The 18,415-nt window shown below is 41.5% G+C and overlaps 2 protein-coding genes across 2 annotated transcripts; both read right to left on the minus strand.

Annotated features, from left to right (window-relative positions):
• Nucleotides 1-662: 662 nt before the first annotated feature.
• On the minus strand, nucleotides 663-1,886 carry rasd3 (RASD family member 3). The gene has a single exon (XM_067585969.1). It carries the CDS (start codon nucleotides 1,554-1,556, stop codon nucleotides 921-923), a length of 636 nt encoding a protein of 211 aa, XP_067442070.1. The 5' UTR covers nucleotides 1,557-1,886; the 3' UTR covers nucleotides 663-920.
• A 6,527-nt stretch (nucleotides 1,887-8,413) lies between these two features.
• On the minus strand, nucleotides 8,414-17,811 carry LOC137180050 (fascin-like). Its single transcript, XM_067585229.1, has 5 exons — nucleotides 16,766-17,811; nucleotides 13,467-13,623; nucleotides 12,776-12,897; nucleotides 11,596-11,766; nucleotides 8,414-9,940 (listed from the first exon to the last, which is right to left on the minus strand). Exons 1-5 carry the CDS (start codon nucleotides 17,595-17,597, stop codon nucleotides 9,735-9,737), a joined length of 1,488 nt encoding a protein of 495 aa, XP_067441330.1. The 5' UTR covers nucleotides 17,598-17,811; the 3' UTR covers nucleotides 8,414-9,734.
• Nucleotides 17,812-18,415: the final 604 nt, after the last annotated feature.

The following is an 18,415-nucleotide window of genomic DNA, read 5'->3' on the forward strand; positions in this document are numbered from 1 at the left end:
AAAGTGCGTTGCAATAGTCGAGTCGAGAATATATAAAAGCATATATACTTTTTTGAAGATCAGCAAAAGATAAAAATGACCTAATTTTAGAGATGATCTTCAACTGGTAAAAACACAACTTCACAACATTTTCGACTTGATTCTCAAAACAGAGGTTGGAGTCAAATATGACCCCCAGATTCCTAGAAGCCTGTGTAATGATTAGGGGACCAATCATCACAAAGTTGCTGGGCAGAATCCCTGGAGGCACCATAATCAATCCTCAAACGATGTGCATGTTTTACGCTCACTGTAAATACACCTGGGTCCAACTTTTCTGTATTTCATGCCTCTAAGTCCTTCAGCTAACAGGGCAGTCAGGGATGAGTGAGATTTAATGAGACCCTAAGAACTTTCTCTTTACTAAATACAGCTTTGAAATCACTAAAAAATAAAAGGCGAAGTTGAACTTTGGTCAAAGATCCTCTAAACTAGGCACACTGAGCAGGACTGAGGTGGGGGCAGCAGAGTTTCATAATTTCATTGATATTTTTCAAAAGGGACAAAAATCTTTAGAGTGAATTATACAATATTCACTCTTTCATTGGAGGAAATAAACTCAGTTTAGGTTTCGTTATTCAGATTGAAATGTATGGATTGAACATATGAAACAGCAGACAATATCACAATAATGTATTTTATTGACAAAAGATAAAAAATGTACACAAAAATGTGAATCTTTAACACATGGGATACAGATGTGGGTATATCCCATATGCCAGTTGAGTCTCTCATTAAACAGTGAGGGCTGTCTGATGTTGATTATTTCGGAGACATATTTTCATATTGTCCTCTTTCCACCTCTGTAGACTAACTGTCTTGACCAGCAACATATGCACGAGCAGTCCAGCTGCAGAGTCATTATAGACATAGAAATGTTCCTATGACAGGATACAGCTGTTGTTCTTCTTCAGTGGTGGTCTTTTCTTGACCGCCGGTCTGGGCAGCGTGTCTCTGCGCCTCCCCACCGCAGGGCTCAACCCGTGCGGCAGGTTCACCTGTTGCAGCAGCGCGCTGAACACCCCGACCGTGTTGGAACCGGTGCGTGCGGATGCCTCCACGAAGTTGGCGTCCCACTCACCCTCCACCGTGGTCATGACATCAACCGCAAGCAGCACCCGGCCTTCGGTCTCGGTCAGATCAGCCTTGCTGCCGACCACGGTGATGAGCGAGCTCTTGTCGCCCCTCAGCTGCAGAATCTCGTCGCGCAGCCGCCGCACTTCTTCGAACGACCCCGGGTCGTCCACCGCGTACACCAGGGCGAAGGCGTCACTGTGTCGGATGCAGAGCTCACGCATAGCCGGGAAGGAGTAACTGCCGCTCGTGTCCAAGACCTCCAGATGCATCTTTCCGGAGCCCGCAGTGTCGTACTCCAGCACGTGAAGCTCCTCGACTGTGCGCGTGTACTTGTGCTCGAAGCTTTGGTGGAGGAAACGGCGGATGAGCGCGCTCTTCCCGACCCCCGCTGCCCCGAGGAACACCAGCCGGACCGTGTTGCGACGCTCGGACGGAGACATGCTGATCTGACGAGTGTGTCCCGGAGCGAGCAGCTGTCCCCTCCAGAGAAGATGCGGTGGATCCTTCAGCCTCCGGTGCTGTCAGACGCTCTGCACTCCTCCACGAGCACGTATGTGAATTTATAGGCTGGGCAAATCTGCTCTCCACCAATAAGATCCCTCTCTCTGCGTGAATGAAGGTGAGGGAGGAACACCCAAATAGCAGATCAAATTGAGACTGCAGTTAAATTAAAGACCAGCATGAGCAGCATGTAGACATAAATCAATTGTATGCCTTTCATCGGTAAGCCTAAATCAACAGTCACGTGCATTTGTTTTCAGCACCAATGAGTCAGCGAGGTTTACACAAGTTCATTAGAAACCTGGAAAACAAATGAATACGTGAGAAATTATTAGTCCGGTAGTTTCCACATCATGTTTGCTAATGTGTTGATCATATTCATATTTGAGTATATACATGGATTTCTCAGCTTAACAAATACTTTCATTATGGTTGAAGAATTCAGATTCTTGACTGCTTTCAAATTTTTATTTGGGCTGAGGAACAGTAAAAAGAGAGTAAAATACATTTTGCAGGAAGTGTTAGGTTATTATTATTGCATGTAGCCTATTATGGTTATATTGCATCACTGAGTAGCTAAATGGGATTTTAATGCTGTTGAGATGAAGTTAATTCTAACTACATTACTCACTGTTGGGTAGTTTCACCTATAATTCCCAAATAGGGGTACTTTGGGGGTAATTCTGCATTTACAAGGGGGTACTTGGAAATATTGTGTAGTAACTCAGCTACTCTGAAAAAAAACTATGATTATAGCTGTCATTCATGCAGCATGACAATGACCCCAAACATACAGCCAGAGTCATAAGACCTTCCTTTAGTGACAAGAAGAAGAAGAAGAGGGAGTCCTGCAACAGATCACATGGCATCATGGAGTCAGTCTGGGATTACATGAAATGACGGAAGCAGCTGAGACGCCTAAATCCACAGAAGAACTTTACTTTGGCAACTTCTCCAAGATGCTTGAGACAACCTACCTGCCAAATACCTTGAAAAACTGTGTGCACGTGCACCGAGAACCGGTTCTGTTTTACTGGCAAAGTGGTCACACCAAATATTGATTTGATTTAAGTTTCTTCTGTTTACTACACTTTGTATGAAGGTAATTGATAAATAAAAGCTATTTATGGCATTATTCTTTTTAAAGCATCATCACTTTACTTTAGTGCCTAAAACCTTTGTACAGTACATATAGTATCTATATCAACATATTTGTGTTCAGGATGAAAGTAACAACATAATTAATATATAGCTGTAGTATGTAGCTGTCAAACAAATGCAGTGGAGTAATATGTGCATGTTCCTTGAGTAAATATACTTAATGACTCTCCATCACTGATGATACTTTATTGCCAAGTCATAACTGACCTACTTTGCATGATCAGACCTCAATATGTATCACCAGTCAAACTCCACACCACAAGTAAGTATGGCTGGTCAAGATCGCCAACCGTACATGGTGACCTTCAAGGAAAATACCTTTGTTTTGCATTTTTTTGGCTCATTTCCCTCATTGGTTTCACTCTTGGTCCATTATCCCCACATGGCTTTGTCATCATCTTCCTAGAAGCCCAAAGCCTGAAGTCTGGCAGTCATAAAGGGATGGTCAGTCATGCACACACAACCAAGATACAGACACGTGCAGTCATATTTACACTTGGCATGAGTCACGGAAGGTTTCTCTCCAACAAAGAGCTGCTGTTTGACACAAACAGGGATATTGTATACACACATACTGCTGCACACTTCCCGTAAAAAAAAAAAAAAAACAGGATGGTTTTGGTCTATATTTTTGATTATTCAGGAGTAGATTTATAATTTGTGGAGTCACAATAGTCTAATTTCTACCTGAGTGGACCACACCTACATGGATTTCTTGAGAAGTAATTAGTGGTCTGATAAAGTCAAATAGCACAGCAGATGTGCAGCCAGAGTAAGATTTTGACGTACTAGTCATCAATAGGGTTTTGGAGAAAACCCTCTTTCTCCTGAAGTGTATCGTGTGACATAATGAATAAAACTCTCCCTCTTTGGCTCTTGCCCGCTCACACTCTGCCTGGAAGTGGCTATCGTTGGGTAAACAGATACTGTGATAATTTGTCAGTAGGTGCGTACATTTGTGTGCGTGCAATAGTATGTTCTGTGTCTTATCGCTACCCTTGAAGAAGGTCAGTACCCCCTGTTTAATATGAGAGCAAAGAAAACAGGAACAAATTAAATAAAAAGGAACAAACCTGCCAACAAACTCACCTGAGCCAAAGATAGCGATAGCACCTTCATTGAATGCCGCTGTCAGTGATTATTTAATGTGCACATGTCCACTGTTTATGACATTTTTGTGTTGGTCTTTAATTAAGTCATGTTCGTCCACACCAACTGGGAAAACAAGGAAAACTTTATGGACCCTGCTTTGTGTGTAGGGGCATTGTCATGTTGAAACAGGAGAGGGTCTCTCCCAAACTGTTGCCACAAGGTTTCAGGTGCACTATTGGCTGAAATATCATTAGACACTGTAGTGTTAAGGTTTCCTGTACTAAAGGGGCCTAGCCCAAACTATAAAAAACAGACATGTCCACATACATTTGGCCATATAGTGCACATACTGAAATCAAATGAGAATCATCTTCACATTACCTACACTAGATGGCAGCAGTAGACACATTAGGACAACTGTACATGGCAATAGGGTTAAGATAGTTATGTAGTTCAAATATACACTGGAAAATTAACATTGTTTATTTAGAGGTGGCAGTGTTACAGTCGCACAGCGAGATGCAATCCTGTAAAACAGATTAACAAAGAAACTACTAATTGAAAATCTTTATAAGTTATCATGCCCAACATTTGTGAGTGAGTGGCCTCATCAAAATAGTATTCAAACTGTTTCGGTCTTGAGTGTGAATGTTCTTACTTTTCCTTGGTCACAGTCGACCTTTAACTCGAGATGATGTGCTGATCTGATCTGCTGATGAAGACTGTGAAATGCATTTGAAACCTCCTATAAAAGCTAGTAAGTGAAGCATGAGTCAAACTGTTTTGGACTATTTCTTCCAATCTTCTGAACTTACTGAGTGCTAAAACAGGTCACAAAACAGGTCACAAAACTTTCATCACTTTCCCTACATCTTCTATTCTATCTCATGTTCAATTAAATGAAGTATTTAGTAACATGAATCAACGTGATCAAATACATGTTGTCAAAGAATACATAAACAGAGCAAATAATACATACAATGAATGCAGAAAAAGTCGTCACATACCACACAGTAAAGAAAGAAGGTATATTTGGTGCATTGCACAAAAAAGCACGTCTTGACCCATGACATGCAAATTTTGTCATTGTCCTTTGAAAACAACGCATCTCCAAAATATAACACTTTCATCTAGTGAGAAACACTGACCCATTTTAATCTTTGTGAAAATGCATTTTTTAGGAAAATCCATTGGGGGTTATAGCCGCTGACAGCAACGTAGTTCCAAGGATGGAAAAGTTCATCTGTGAACCTCTTTAGTCCACACTATCTCAAAAATTAGGCCTACTGAATGGATGGCTGTGACATTTTGTGCAGACAGTCATGGAGCCCAGAGAAGCCTCATGAATTTGGTGAGACGAGCTCCTCTTGCACCACTGTGGCATTTTTGGTTGTCAGTGAAATGTCTCTACAACTATTGGATGCATTGACATGACATTTGGTACAGACATGTTCCTTTGACCTTTCATATAGCCCCATCATCAGACTCACATCGTCAGACTTTCAATACATGTAATACTTGGACAAATGCCTGCTAATGACAGTCCCATCAGCCTCAGATGTTCTGTTGTTTAAAGTGCTGATTAGCAAATATTTGCTTGCTAACATGCTAAACTAAGATGGTTAACATGAAAAACATTTTGCCTGTTAACATCAGCATTTTAGTATTGTCATTGTGAGCATGTTAGCTTGTTGATGTTAGTATTTAGCTAAAAGCATTGCTGTGCTTAAATAGCCTACAGCCTCACAGAGCCACGAGTAGACTCTTATTCTTGAGTTATTTAGCCTCAGATGTCAATAAAGGAATATTTAATCTTTAAAATCACCTAATTTGGAGAGACACGAGTGGTTTTTACCAGACAGCAACAATATTCTCCTGCCAGTTCTGTCACAAGAAAAGTTTCACCAAGGACATTTTGAATAAACTCTTTATTCTTCGTCACCTCTAGGACTCAGGACTCTCTTATCTCATGCATGAATGCATAAAAAAAAAACAACATCTACCCTACTTTCAAGGTCAGTGAAACCCCTTTTTGCGGCACATTTTCTCTTTTCATCTCCCATCTCATTAATTTCCTTTCCTTTGTCTTTGTCTCCTCTGCTTATTATTTGCTACTTCCATTCAAGTGCCATATTAGCTTTTTCTGGCAGACAAATTTGGCAAGACCCTGCCATCTGTTTTCTCTTACAAACGATAGGGGCTTTTCACACACAGCACACAACACACAGACTGTCCAAAAAAAGACATGGGAATGGGGGTACTAGTGTATTAGCGTGAGCTCCAATTCATTTAGGGACTATCACATGTCTGTGCTTATCTTGAGGTTTTTATTTACAAAGTCGTTGTTCAGACACACAGCGGAAGTGCCAGAGAAACTGTATCTTAAATATGTGACTGTTTGACTCAGAGTATTACAAAGTTATTGAGATTATTGATCTATGTGTGTCTGTTAAATCTCCGAACATCCTTCCTCCTCGAGCCCCATCCCTGCCACTTACCTGTTACCATGGCAACATGCAGAGATCCTGCACTGAAGAATGAAGGATGTCTGTTGGTCTATTCCTGTGTTTCTATCAAAGCCCACATTCAAAGTTTAACACACATTTGAATGACTGGGTGTTGTTTTCCGAGAAGGAAAGGTGAGTCTTCTCTGCAGAAGGACAGAGAAAGTGGAGTAGGTTACCGCCCTCGCCTTCTCTTCTCTTGTACAGTTTTGGCACAGTGAAATCTCAAGGGGACATGATGCAGACTCTTCCTTCCTCATCTCCCACACACAACATTTTTTGCAAAAATCATGACAATGGGTTTTTATTATGAGAACAAGATGGTTGCTACATGATTTTGAACTGATATTCTAATCATTTTTAGGTATTCACTGTATGAAATACCCAAGACAATGGAAGCTTTTAACCACCATTTTATCACTGCTGGACACTTAACCTGTCCTCTTCACCAAGCAGCACTTTTTCCCTTTGGCTGTCACCATATTTGAAGTATTTAATGCACTCGATCATTTAAAAACTAAAACAATCAGCTAAAGCCGACAATCTGGATCCTTACCTCTAGTGCTCATTGAATCACAACCTGCACTACACATATATTTAGTTGATTACTGGTAAGGTCCCAACTGAATGGAAATGAGCTCAGGTTATTCCACTGCATAAGTGGGGTTCAACTGACAACATGAGCAACTATTGCCCAATTTAAAAAATCTCACCCTACAGTTAACACTGTAATCTCTAATTAACTGGCAACTTTGTGCTTATCAAGACAAAATCTGTATTCTCTAGCAACAGCATTCGGGATTTAGGCCACAACATGGTGCAATCTCAGGCTACACTTGTATTAAATGATATCATACATTCTCTGGAAATTGCAGTGTGCTGTACTATATGTTGATCTTTCTAAGGCCTTTGATGCTGTTAACCACTGCATTTTACAAAACAGATCATGCTGCCTTGGTTGGGATGATTATGCTCAGAAGTGATGTCATGCATATTATGTTATGTTATGTTATGTTATGTTATGTTATGTTATGTTATGTTATGTTATGTTATGTTATTATATAAAACAGGCAATCTGTATTGATGGTCTCACATTACCCTCCCTTTCAATAACAAAGGGGGTACCACAAGGTTCTGTGTTTGGCCCATTATTATTTGCAATCCACATTAACAATATTATTACTCCAACACAGACTTATAAAATCAAATCTTATGCAGATGATACAATCTTTTATGCACATGGCTCTTCGCCAGCTCAAGCCATGTCTAGATTACAGTTTGTCTTACGAGTTATACTAACATCACTGCAGAACCTCAAACTTGTACTGGATGCTGAAGAGTCAAAGTGGGAGATATTCACTAAGCCTGTTGCAAATTACAGTCAGAGTCAGAGTTTTTACTAAGACTACATGTGATTTGCATAAAGTGCCCCTAAATAAGATCTTTTCTGGGCTGTTTAAGACATTTTTGGTGCGTGTTTGGACAGGAATGGATGGTAAACAAAGTGTTTTCTGCTGTTGAACTTGGAATATTAGTTGAAGAAAGGATGTATTTATCCCACATGAGGAACACTATGTGAGGAAGTGAGTTAAATATGAGTTAAATATCCTGATGTTGTCAGCTCAACAAAAAGATCAGTGATTGATTTGGTTTCATTTTTCCAGGTTTTGCAACTTCTGCTGTCATCCCAGCATATTGGGGATGAAGGAACATTGTTTGTGGTGCCTAAGCTTTAAAAAATGATGTCCTGGTTTCTATGGATAATCCACAGACCTATTTATTTACTGTTTTTATTGGAACTACTTTAAACTAAAAAAATCGCCCCAATGAAACTGTTCATGATGAGGTTTGTGGATTGTTGAGAGACATTGTTCCTGAAAAGACACATTGCTGTTGAAATCAATTTACCTCCATTGTTTTGAGGGTAGAGTGGAGGAGAAAAAATTTAAAGAATCTCTAAATCCTGGACAGACAAACCCAAAAATATCTACTGACCATCTACTGACCATTTTTTCGCAGAAAAGAAAGATTCAAGAAGGTCAATTGTCAAGAAGGAAAACTTTATTGGGGTTTTTACTCATTTGAGGTCAAATGTATAAGAACATGAAAAAAAGAGGCTGAAATGGAAGGCACAGCCACAACGTTCGCCAGAGAGATGACTCCGTCATTGTGTTTACACACCAGCAGCAGGACCCAATCTAAGGCAGACATTTCATCACAAAAAACATGTGCTTTTAACTTCTTTCAAATCGACATAAACTACATTATTGTGCAGATTTTGAATCACTGACTTTTCACAGTTGGAATTAATGTATCTATGACTGCATATTTTTGTCTATTTAATGTGCTTTTGAGTGTATAGTATGTGGTGACAACTAGGTCCTACACATCACCTCCTTTTTACAGAAAAGATGATCATTTGAACTAATAAGGCTCCTTCAGTTGCTGGGTGAATTTCAACGCTTCTTTTACTCATCCAATCTTTTCTTTTGTTTCCTTAAAACCTTACAATCCTTTAAGGAACCAGAAAGAACTTAGTGGATGTAGTCTTGAAGGAAAACTTTTGACTATTGACTACTGACGATGCATCTGTCTATTTACAGATTTAGTCTGTCTGCACATCGAAGACTGAGGAGAGAAAACTGGAAAGGTGCAGTAAGTAGCGCACAAGCAAAGAGCATGTTAGATCTGCCAGCCACATCCCATTTCTTTCTTAGGAGACACACTTTTTCACATAAAAGTTTCCATGGTTACTATGTTTTTGAAGCATTCTGTGCTAAATAAAGCATTATTTACAGCTGAAACATGTAAATCAGTAACATCCCTTTATCTAATGTGTGTTATGCTTTATAGTTTGAAAGAGAAGAGGAGATGAAAGCGGAGCAATAGAGCCAGCAGGACACTGAACAGGAAAAGGTTAGATATTGTGAATTATGAGTTATAGCATCTACATGTTCGTTTACACCAGTAGTTACCACAGATAGGCTCGACTAATAAACGCAGTAATCATCCTGACGTACATCAGGTACAGCTTGTGTAAAGTTGACTGCAAGTGAAACAAATAATGCGCAACCACACAATGATTCATTCATTAAACAGCAAGTCATTGGAAATCCAAATCTCCAGTAAAAAGCACAGTAAGAAGAGATAATGATTGAGACAGAAAAATAATAAAACACCTGTAGTGCTTTGGTGCCATAACTTCCAGTTTATCAGCTTTCAATTCAGCCACACGTCCATCCAGACTAATTCACAGTTACACACACGCACACACACATTATGCAAAAAACAGCTACCTACAGTATCTATCAATAGTTAGAAGCATTGTGTCAGATATTGGTGAAGTCCGGCTGTGCTCTCTCAGTATTCCCAGAGGGTGGCACTATCCACGGAGTCGGCGCTGGCCTTTAGCCCCCCAGCGTGGTCTCCTTTAAGGTACTTCCCTCCAAGAGCACGGATTGCCATCTTGTTGAGGTCACAGAACTCAAAGAGGAACTGGACAGGTGTGGCGCTGCTGCACGCCACTGCAGTGTCATCTCCAACACACCAATACTTCCCCTGGGAGTCTGGACAAACAACACACACTTAATGAAGCCTTAAAGTACAAATAGGGCTGGGTGATGTTTATATAATGTGTTAAGACATCAAATTTACCCTAACTGTACTCTATATCAAGGTTGCTATGCTAATGCTAAAGGAATAATATTTTGGGAAATATTTTTACGCTTTCTTGCCATGAGATAAGGCTATAGCCTGCAGCCAGTTAGCTTAGCTTAGCATAAAAAGTGGAAACAGGGGGAAACAGCTGGCCTGGCTCTATCCAAAGGAAACAAAATCCACCTACCAGCACATATCATCACGATATGTCTTGTTTGTTTAATCCATAAAAAAAAGAAGTGTTAAAATGTCAAGTTGCAGATTTATGGTTATGGTTATGTGTTGGACTATTTCTTTGCCAGAAGCAGTGATTACTCCAGCACATGAACCTTGTAAAACTGCAGCTTGTTGTTTTTACACTTTTTGTACAGATAAAAGAAATAAGATATATCATATTAATACTGTAATAATAAGTGAGCTTTAGAGCTGCTTGTAGCTGGATTTTGCTAAAGTAAGATAAGCCAAGCTAACTGGCTAGTTGCTATAGCTTTATATTTACTGTACAGACATGAGAGTGATATCAATCTTCTCCTCTCACTCATGGAAAGAAAGTGAATAACTTATTTCCAAAAATGTCAAACAGTTCCTTTAAGCTCCTTTATTTCTTTGATATGAAAAACCCTTTTCACATTATTTCAATTAAAATGGTTTTGTTTTTAGATCAGATTTGCTTACTGTCAACATTGCAATATCCTCATGAAGATGAACAATAATAGATAATATTGATTAATTTTTCAGCCTTAACTAGGTGTGTTGGTGAAAATGATAAAAGAGTTTCAGATGATTTACAATAGTTGATACATATGGCCATGATAATATTCCAATAGGATGTTTCATATATTGACTTAAACAGCTCTGTGGTGAGCGCTACTTTAAAGGACCATATCGAACCGCGCTGCATTCACAAGCTGTGCTGTTGATTAAACCCATAAGACAAAATCAAATATGGACATTGTGCACAAGTTAAGCTTTGGTTTCAACTCTGATATCATGCAATGATTGTATACTATTGAGAACGTAATAAAAGATGAATACATCAGTCTAATGGTACACCTGCAACATACTAGGTACATAATAATAGGTATAATAGGTATTGGTAAATATGATAAAATGATTTTAGAACTGGCATTGGGAGACAAAAAGTCAGATTGCAGCATCCCTCAATATTGTACATATTGTACACAATCATGACTCCAAATGAATGCTAATGTTGCCCTGTATTTGCTTGATGTGTATATTATGTAATAGTTTTTGCTAACGAGTTCACATAATCCACTTTATAAGTTGATAAAATGTCCAAGTTGTGTTCATATCTTGTTTCCACTGCCCCCGTCTGGCCAAAAGAATCAGGTAAAGCAGGTTTAACATCTATAAGTGTAGGATTTGAACATTTCTAACGTTGGTGCCCCCTAGTGGAAGTATCAAAAAAGACACAGGAGGACTGCAGAACACAGACCGCTCATTGTCCTAGTTGGGTGAACTAAGTGACTTGAAGTAAATTGGTAAAGCATACAAAAACAACATCATTGGTCGGTAAACTTTGTCCTCTAACATGACTGCCTACCTTTGAGGGCGTACGCTCCATTGTGGAACTCCAGCTGGAAAACGTCATAGGATGCTCGGTTGGAATCCAAGTTCGCAATTCCTGCTTTACGAGCCCCGATGAAACCATGTTCTCCACGAAGGACAATGATTGGGCGGTTGATCAGCTTCATCAGGAACTGCTCGGCCTCCCCTGAAGACACAGACTGGTCAGGGTTGGTCTGGGTCTTTTATTTCCCCTCTTCAGGGATGTAGAAAGTACTAGGATACCCTCCTCAAGAGGAAGTACTGACACTTGACATAAAGGGGACATATCATGCTTTTTGTGATTTTCTGTTGTTCTGTCATATACTGTTATAATGTTGGATGTTCTGAAACTCCAAGACTTCAGGAGAAAGTTTGTAAAAATACTGCTTGAAAATCAAAAGCAAGGGCTTAAGCCTGCTCTGAACACTTCGTTTGCAAAGTTACCTCTACTTCTCCATCGAACTGACATCAGATCAGACATCCGTTCTGTAGTCTTTGTTGCTACGGTTGTTCCATGGGTTGTTGCCTTTGTCCACTAGCATATTTCGGATCAGATTTTGGCTCGAACATGTACGGATGTATCTGAGAAGTTGACGTTTTGAGTAAAGAACGACAAAAAGAAGTAAAATCCTGCTACTATTTTTTTTTTACATAGCCTCCACAACCAGCAGAAGAGGGTCAGCTTCTGGGAGCTCTGACCAATCAGAACACAGTGGGCTCATTGGGAGGGGGGCCTTAAAGGGACAGGAGCTGTTTCAGTCTGTTTCAGAGGGGAGTTGCATAAAGGTAAATGAGGAGTTTTTTTAAAACTATATTGTGCAAAGATGTACCAGTGAGCCCTGAATAAATATCTAAATATAAAATATAGACCTGGAAATGTGCATGATATGTCCCCTTTAGAAAGTTTGTAATTCTGATTTTGGCCTGACCTATTAAAGGTAACTTTAATTCTTTGCCAAGCTAAAAATAGTTTTGGCTCAGCAAAACTACACTTCAGTACTCTACGGCTCAGCAAAACTACACCTCAGCACTCTGCGACTCAGCAAAACTACACTTCAGTACTCTACGTCGTAAAAGTAAAATTAAGATTCAAGAAATTATTTAAAAACATACAAATGAAAAGTGCTTAGTTATAATATTCTCATCAGTTCAGCAACATCTGAAACATAACTGACCTTGGTTGTCAACAGTAGCAGATAGCTGTCCGTTCTTCTTGGCGACCACATACTTGCCGTTAGCTGCACGTACACACACGCGACCATCACGCCACTCCAGTTCAAAGAAACTGTTGGCAGACCTGACACACACACACGATGCCAAACTCAATGAGCAGACTGTGAGGGATGTTCATGTGTTGACATAAGTGTGTGATCTTCAACATGATGCAGTGTGTGTGTGTGTATGTGTGCAGGGGCGGCCCGTGGCATAAGACACATAGGAAAATGAGCAGGACATGTTTTGTTTTGTTTTTTGTCTACCAACAGATGTGCTTGTATGCAGCTATTGGAAATATGTACTTGTTCTCCCTTCTTAACATTTTCCTCTCTTTTTCTTCATAGACTTGCACGGGTTTTCATCTGGTTTGATTTTCTTTTGGTCAGTTTTTGCCCAACAGCCACCAAACACTCATAGGATGATGCCTTGACCCCATTTGCCTTTTAGTCTGGAGGACTGGGAGGACTTTGTCTGGGCTGGAGGTATCATTGTTGTGCTTTACTTTACTGTGAGTTCATTTTTGAAGTGTTAGGACTGGAGGTACTATTGGTGTACTCTTTTGGGGGCTACAAACTATAATCTCACTGAGGGCATCAACATAGTCAAGGCCAGCCTGTATGTGTGTGTGTGTGTGTGTGTGTGTGTGGTTACTTGGTGGAGGCAGTGCACTGCAGTCCTCCAGTTGCTGTTAGGGTCCAGTATTTTCCCGCAGCAGTTCTGAAGGCACACTTCCTGTCCTCACGGCTCATCTCCATTTGGAACACTTCCTGATCCCCTTCTTCGTCCTGATTGGCTGACAGGTCCATGCCTAGAGAAGTGGGGCAGTCTGCTGTCAGATTTCATTTGTCTCCGGAGGTTTTCCTCCTTGTCTGAAACTCATCTACCCTCTAATTCATGAACGTCCCCTGATGGATTCTTAAAGGGACAGGATGTCCTGAACTGTCTCGCTGTGTCCCAAATCCATACGACACTACACTAAGAGTAAGCAGGTTTTCAGTCTGTAGTGTGTTCACACTGGAAAACTGACAAACCAGACAGTGTGCATAGAATATAGTTGGTCACTGTTGCCCTGCAATGCAACGCACAGCGGAAACAGATTAGGGAACAGCTGGAAAAAAAACAGCAGAAGAGGAGACAGTAGTTCCTCCCGTTTTCAAATATGCTGGTTGTCTGAGGTTGCAGCTATGACATCACCGGAGGTTTTGCATTGTTTCCGTTTAGTATGAGACATGTAGCAGGCGTCGTTTGTTGTACACTAACTGCAAAAACAGTATATTGTGATTAGTGGTTTATGGTATATACTGTATATAATTTGTATGTAGTATGGATTTGGGACACAGTATTTGTGTTCAGCTGTCTGAGGCCAAACTGATTTATTGTATTATAGTAGGGCTGAAGCTAATGATTAATTCCATTATCAATTAATCAGTCAATTAGTTTCTTGATTAATCAATTAATCATTTGGTGTTGTAATGTTGAAAATGTTGATGACTGTTTGCAAAATTTCATGTTTTCTCCAGACCAAAGTCGACCCAAAGATATTCAGTTCATAGAGGACTAAAGAAACCAGAAAATATTCATGTTTAAGAAGGTAGAATCAGAGAATTTTAGCATTTATTCTTCAAAACATTACTCAAAATGATTACCCAATTATCAAAATAGCTGCCAATTAATGATAGCTCCCACACAGAGGATGTGCCAGTCCTGAATGAGGCTAGGCGACAGGAGTAATAGTTGTGGTGATGACAGCAGATTAGTCAAAAAAATTACAAATCTTTTAGCTGCATTGCATTATGGTCTGCAGAAACATACACATCTCTGCTTCCTCTATGGTGAATTTCCAAAGCTGTAGACTTGAGACTTGGACTTTAAACACACGTACGATAAGTCACAAAAATGATGACTTGACACTTGCAAGCAAAAACATTCAAGTCTGAATTGTTTGATAAAATCATGGAAAAAAAAAACATGCAAGCTTTGCATAGCTATACACTTTGAATACTTAATTTATCAGACACACATTAAAGAGGTATTCCAGCAATTTAGTGTTAAATTTCCATTAAGTTGTGGGATTCACAATGAACAGATTAAAAAAAAAAAGACAAATGTCAAAATCTGTGCAGCAGAGGTGAGATATCCTCACTTTTAAAGGCCCAGTTCAGACGTTTCAACTGCACGCATGTCTGATGGAACATATTCATTTTTTAAGCAACAAAGCTGCCCACAACAGCTGCGCAATGACTCCCATTTCATTCTTGTAGCTCCAACCTGAAGCTTTTTTGGGCTTTAAGTACATTTTCTTGCACTTTACACGTGTAGCTAACTACAGTAATTGTGTACTGGTCTCTAAGCGCTGCCAAAACCCCGGCAGCCTACACAGCAATACTGTGCCCGAACGCACCCTGCATAGATGCTGACGGAGGACTGAGGAAGTTGCTGCTGCACTACTGATGCTGTTTTTACAATGCTGCCCGTGAAGAAACATTGTTAGCTTGTAGTGTGAGTCACAAACCAAAAACGCTGGATCCTTCACTTTTATGAAGCTCTCCTTGCCTTCTAATTACCCGCTTTATTCAAACCCCACAACCTCCAGTTTGTGATGCAGGCTCTGTTAAAACTTTAAGTCTAAATGCCAAGTCGGGATAACCCTGATCAAGGTTATTTTTTTTTCAAACTTTTCAAAAGCTCCTCCAGAGCCACAGAGGACATTATACAACTGATTTCACAAGCTGAGTCATACTCCATCTGACGAGTAAACTGAACTTCATGAGTACAATTGGTGAAGTACCCCTTAACGAGGACTAGGTTTCAATTATGCAAGAACTATAATAACACAGCTCTGACAGAAAAATGTTCTCATCGCAGACATGAAAGATTTGCATCCAGACCTGCAAAGTGCTTGAAACTTGACCTAGACTTGTCTCAAATGATTTATAAAAAGCACTGTTCATTTATCCAACACAGAAGAGTTCAGAAAAAAAAAACTCTTGTTATTCAATTAAAAGATTGACATCAAAACCTAATTTTTTTCCCATGTCCCATTTGGAGTTATCTGACTAAAAGCGCCGAACTGTCTGAATGTTCAACTGCCTCTACTGTGTTAAACTTTAGTCTTACCATGATGCTCCTAACTTTAGTGACATACCAATCAGGTCACAAGTCATGGCTCTAAACGGACCTAATTCAAACAAAGATTATCTTTCTTCTTCTGCAATTCATCTCTCCTGGAATGCTCTCTCTCTCTCTCTCTCTCTCTCTCTCACACACACACACACACACACACAGACCACATTTCCAAATGCATTGATGCATATTGACTACGTGGATAAACTGCTGTCAGTGATCAGTCCCAGGATGGCAGCACAGACTCAAACTGAGACTGAGTGGCGTCAAGACAAAGAGGTTGCATGTAAAAGCCACATTCAGCAGGACAATCTGAGTCACACCTCCTTCTCTGCAATTCATCTACCTTCTCCTCCATTTGATCTCCTTTGTCTCCCTCCCTTGTTTTCTGTCTATTCAGTCTATTCTGAGATAAAGAGTGATGGATAACTGTAGGCTGGAGCTGACCCTGAGCCAGCCACAATGCAGGGGTAGAATTACTGCAGAAAAATGTGAAGCTAGGCAGAGACCGGCCAAAAAGGAGGGAGGGAGGAAGAGAGGGAGAGAAGAGAAGAGGGGGAGGGAGGGGGGAGAAAGTGAGAGCATGATAATGAATAACACATGGTGGGGAAAATGAAGTAACAGGACTCTCTAATTCTGTTCTGCTATCTATCTATCCATCTCTCTCTCTCTCTCACACACACACAGAGACACACACACACCAAAATCATGTAACAGCTGCCTGTGGTTTGTGCCCAGTTATGCAGTGACTTCATCAGCATAGTGAAATGTGATTTTTTTTTTTTTTTTTTTTTAAATTCTGGCTCTGAGTGGCTGCGGAGCCTCACCTTGCCTCGTGGAGACGTTTCTCTCGTTGCCCGCAGTCAGCACGACCTGCGCGTGGCTGCGCTCCAGGCCAAACAGTTCATCCTTCCCAACCCGGGTGCCCTTCCCGGACTTCATTGTGCCGGTGGGGCCCATGGGTGCGAGGTAGCGCCCGTTGCAGTCGCGGAATGCCACTTTCCCGGATCGGAACTCCAGCATGTAGCCGGTGTCTTTGTCCGTTTGTGTGGACAGGCTGCCGTCATTGCGGAGGAAACGGTTGTCGGACGTCTCGAGGTGGTAGCGCTGGTCACGGTAGACCAGTGTCACAAGCGAGTCGACCCCCCAGGGGACATCCCGGTCTATTGACACCTCCTGCCGCTCCCCATGCGCGCTCAGGTGGGCGAAGCGTTTGCGCGCGAAGCTGTACAGGATGACCTGCGGGTGCACGGCCAGGTGTACGCTCCATCTCTCCGCTGGTGAGGCGGTCTGCGCAAAGCAGGTGATCCGGTCCTGGCTGCCGCCGAGGTACCGCCCGTGCGGCTCGGACTGCAGCGACCACCGCCCGTCCTCATGCGCTGTGATAACGAAGCGGCAGTCCCGGCCGCGCGTCTCGCTGTCCGCAGTAACGTTGCCGTCTTTGTCCGTGGCAAGGTAGCGGCCCAGGTGGGAGAGGAGGAACACGACGCTGCCGTCCTCCCCGGTCTGCTCCAGGGTCCAGGTCTGCTTCTTCTTCAGGCTGCTCGCCGAGGCGTTGATTTTGAAGCCGAAGGTCTCCGCGGTCAGATACTTCCCCTCGCTGTTGATGAGCCCCAGAGGGATCTGCAGCAGGTCCCCGTCGGCGCCGTTTACGGACATGTTTGCCTTGTGAAAAGAAGAGAGGAGAAAAGAAGATGATGTGCTTGTTCAGACAGACGGACAGGGCGAGAAAAGTGTGGGGGTGTCTGAGGGTGGGACAGAGAGAGAGAGAGAGAGTGAGAGAGAGCTGCTCTGTGACTGATGATGATGATGATGATGAGTGTCCCCTGACTGCAAACCCAGACTGCCTCGCTGGAGCTGCAGGAGTTGCAGAACTGGGAGGTTTTTTTTTTTATATAACGGCAGTACACGCCCCAGATACAGCCAGCTAGAGTACAGCTGGAGGGAGATGACTGCAATTTTGGCAAACTATACCCCACCCCTGCAACCCCACTGCTCACCTACACATGTAATACCCTATAAACCACATAACTGATTTCATTCACATCAATATTTCATTTCCCCCTGTTTCCCCTCTCTCTAGACTAATTGAGATCTGCTCACCATCAGTTCCACATGGATAGAGCCTTTCATCAACTGACAGACCAGTGTTTGTCTTCAGCGTTGTGCGTGTGCGTGTGTGAGTGTGCCGGTTGGCTTCAAAGAAAATTGAGGAAAAGTTTATTAGAAAGTGACCGAAACATATGATCAAGGTGGAGCTATCAAGGGCACATGACAGAGTGAGCACGCTGCTATAAGAACATTCATTTATCTGTCATAAAGTGTGTCTGTTCACAGTTTAAGGCTACTTTTGATCTGTTTTTCATGCTTTGGCAGAGAACCCTTAGTTCCAGTGAAGGGAAGTCTTAACGTGACAGCAAACAAAGACATTTCAGACAATTTCAGAGTTTGGGGAAGGTCTTTTCCTGTTTCAACAT

The sequence above is a fragment of the Thunnus thynnus genome, chromosome 3, assembly GCF_963924715.1.
Source record: "Thunnus thynnus chromosome 3, fThuThy2.1, whole genome shotgun sequence".
NCBI lineage: Eukaryota > Metazoa > Chordata > Actinopteri > Scombriformes > Scombridae > Thunnus > Thunnus thynnus.

Excerpts from the sequence above, each read along its gene's own strand:
- rasd3 (XM_067585969.1), bottom strand. The coding sequence starts at position 1,556 with ATGTCTCCGTCCGAGCGTCGCAACACGGTCCGGCTGGTGTTCCTCGGG.
- LOC137180050 (XM_067585229.1), bottom strand. The coding sequence starts at position 17,597 with ATGTCCGTAAACGGCGCCGACGGGGACCTGCTGCAGATCCCTCTGGGG. Across the intron at positions 13,624-16,765 it reads AAACGTCTCCACGAGGCAAG|GCATGGACCTGTCAGCCAAT; the intron begins GTGAGGCTCCGC and ends CCACTTCTCTAG. Across the intron at positions 11,767-12,775 it reads TGCTACTGTTGACAACCAAG|GGGAGGCCGAGCAGTTCCTG; the intron begins GTCAGTTATGTT and ends CTGTGTCTTCAG.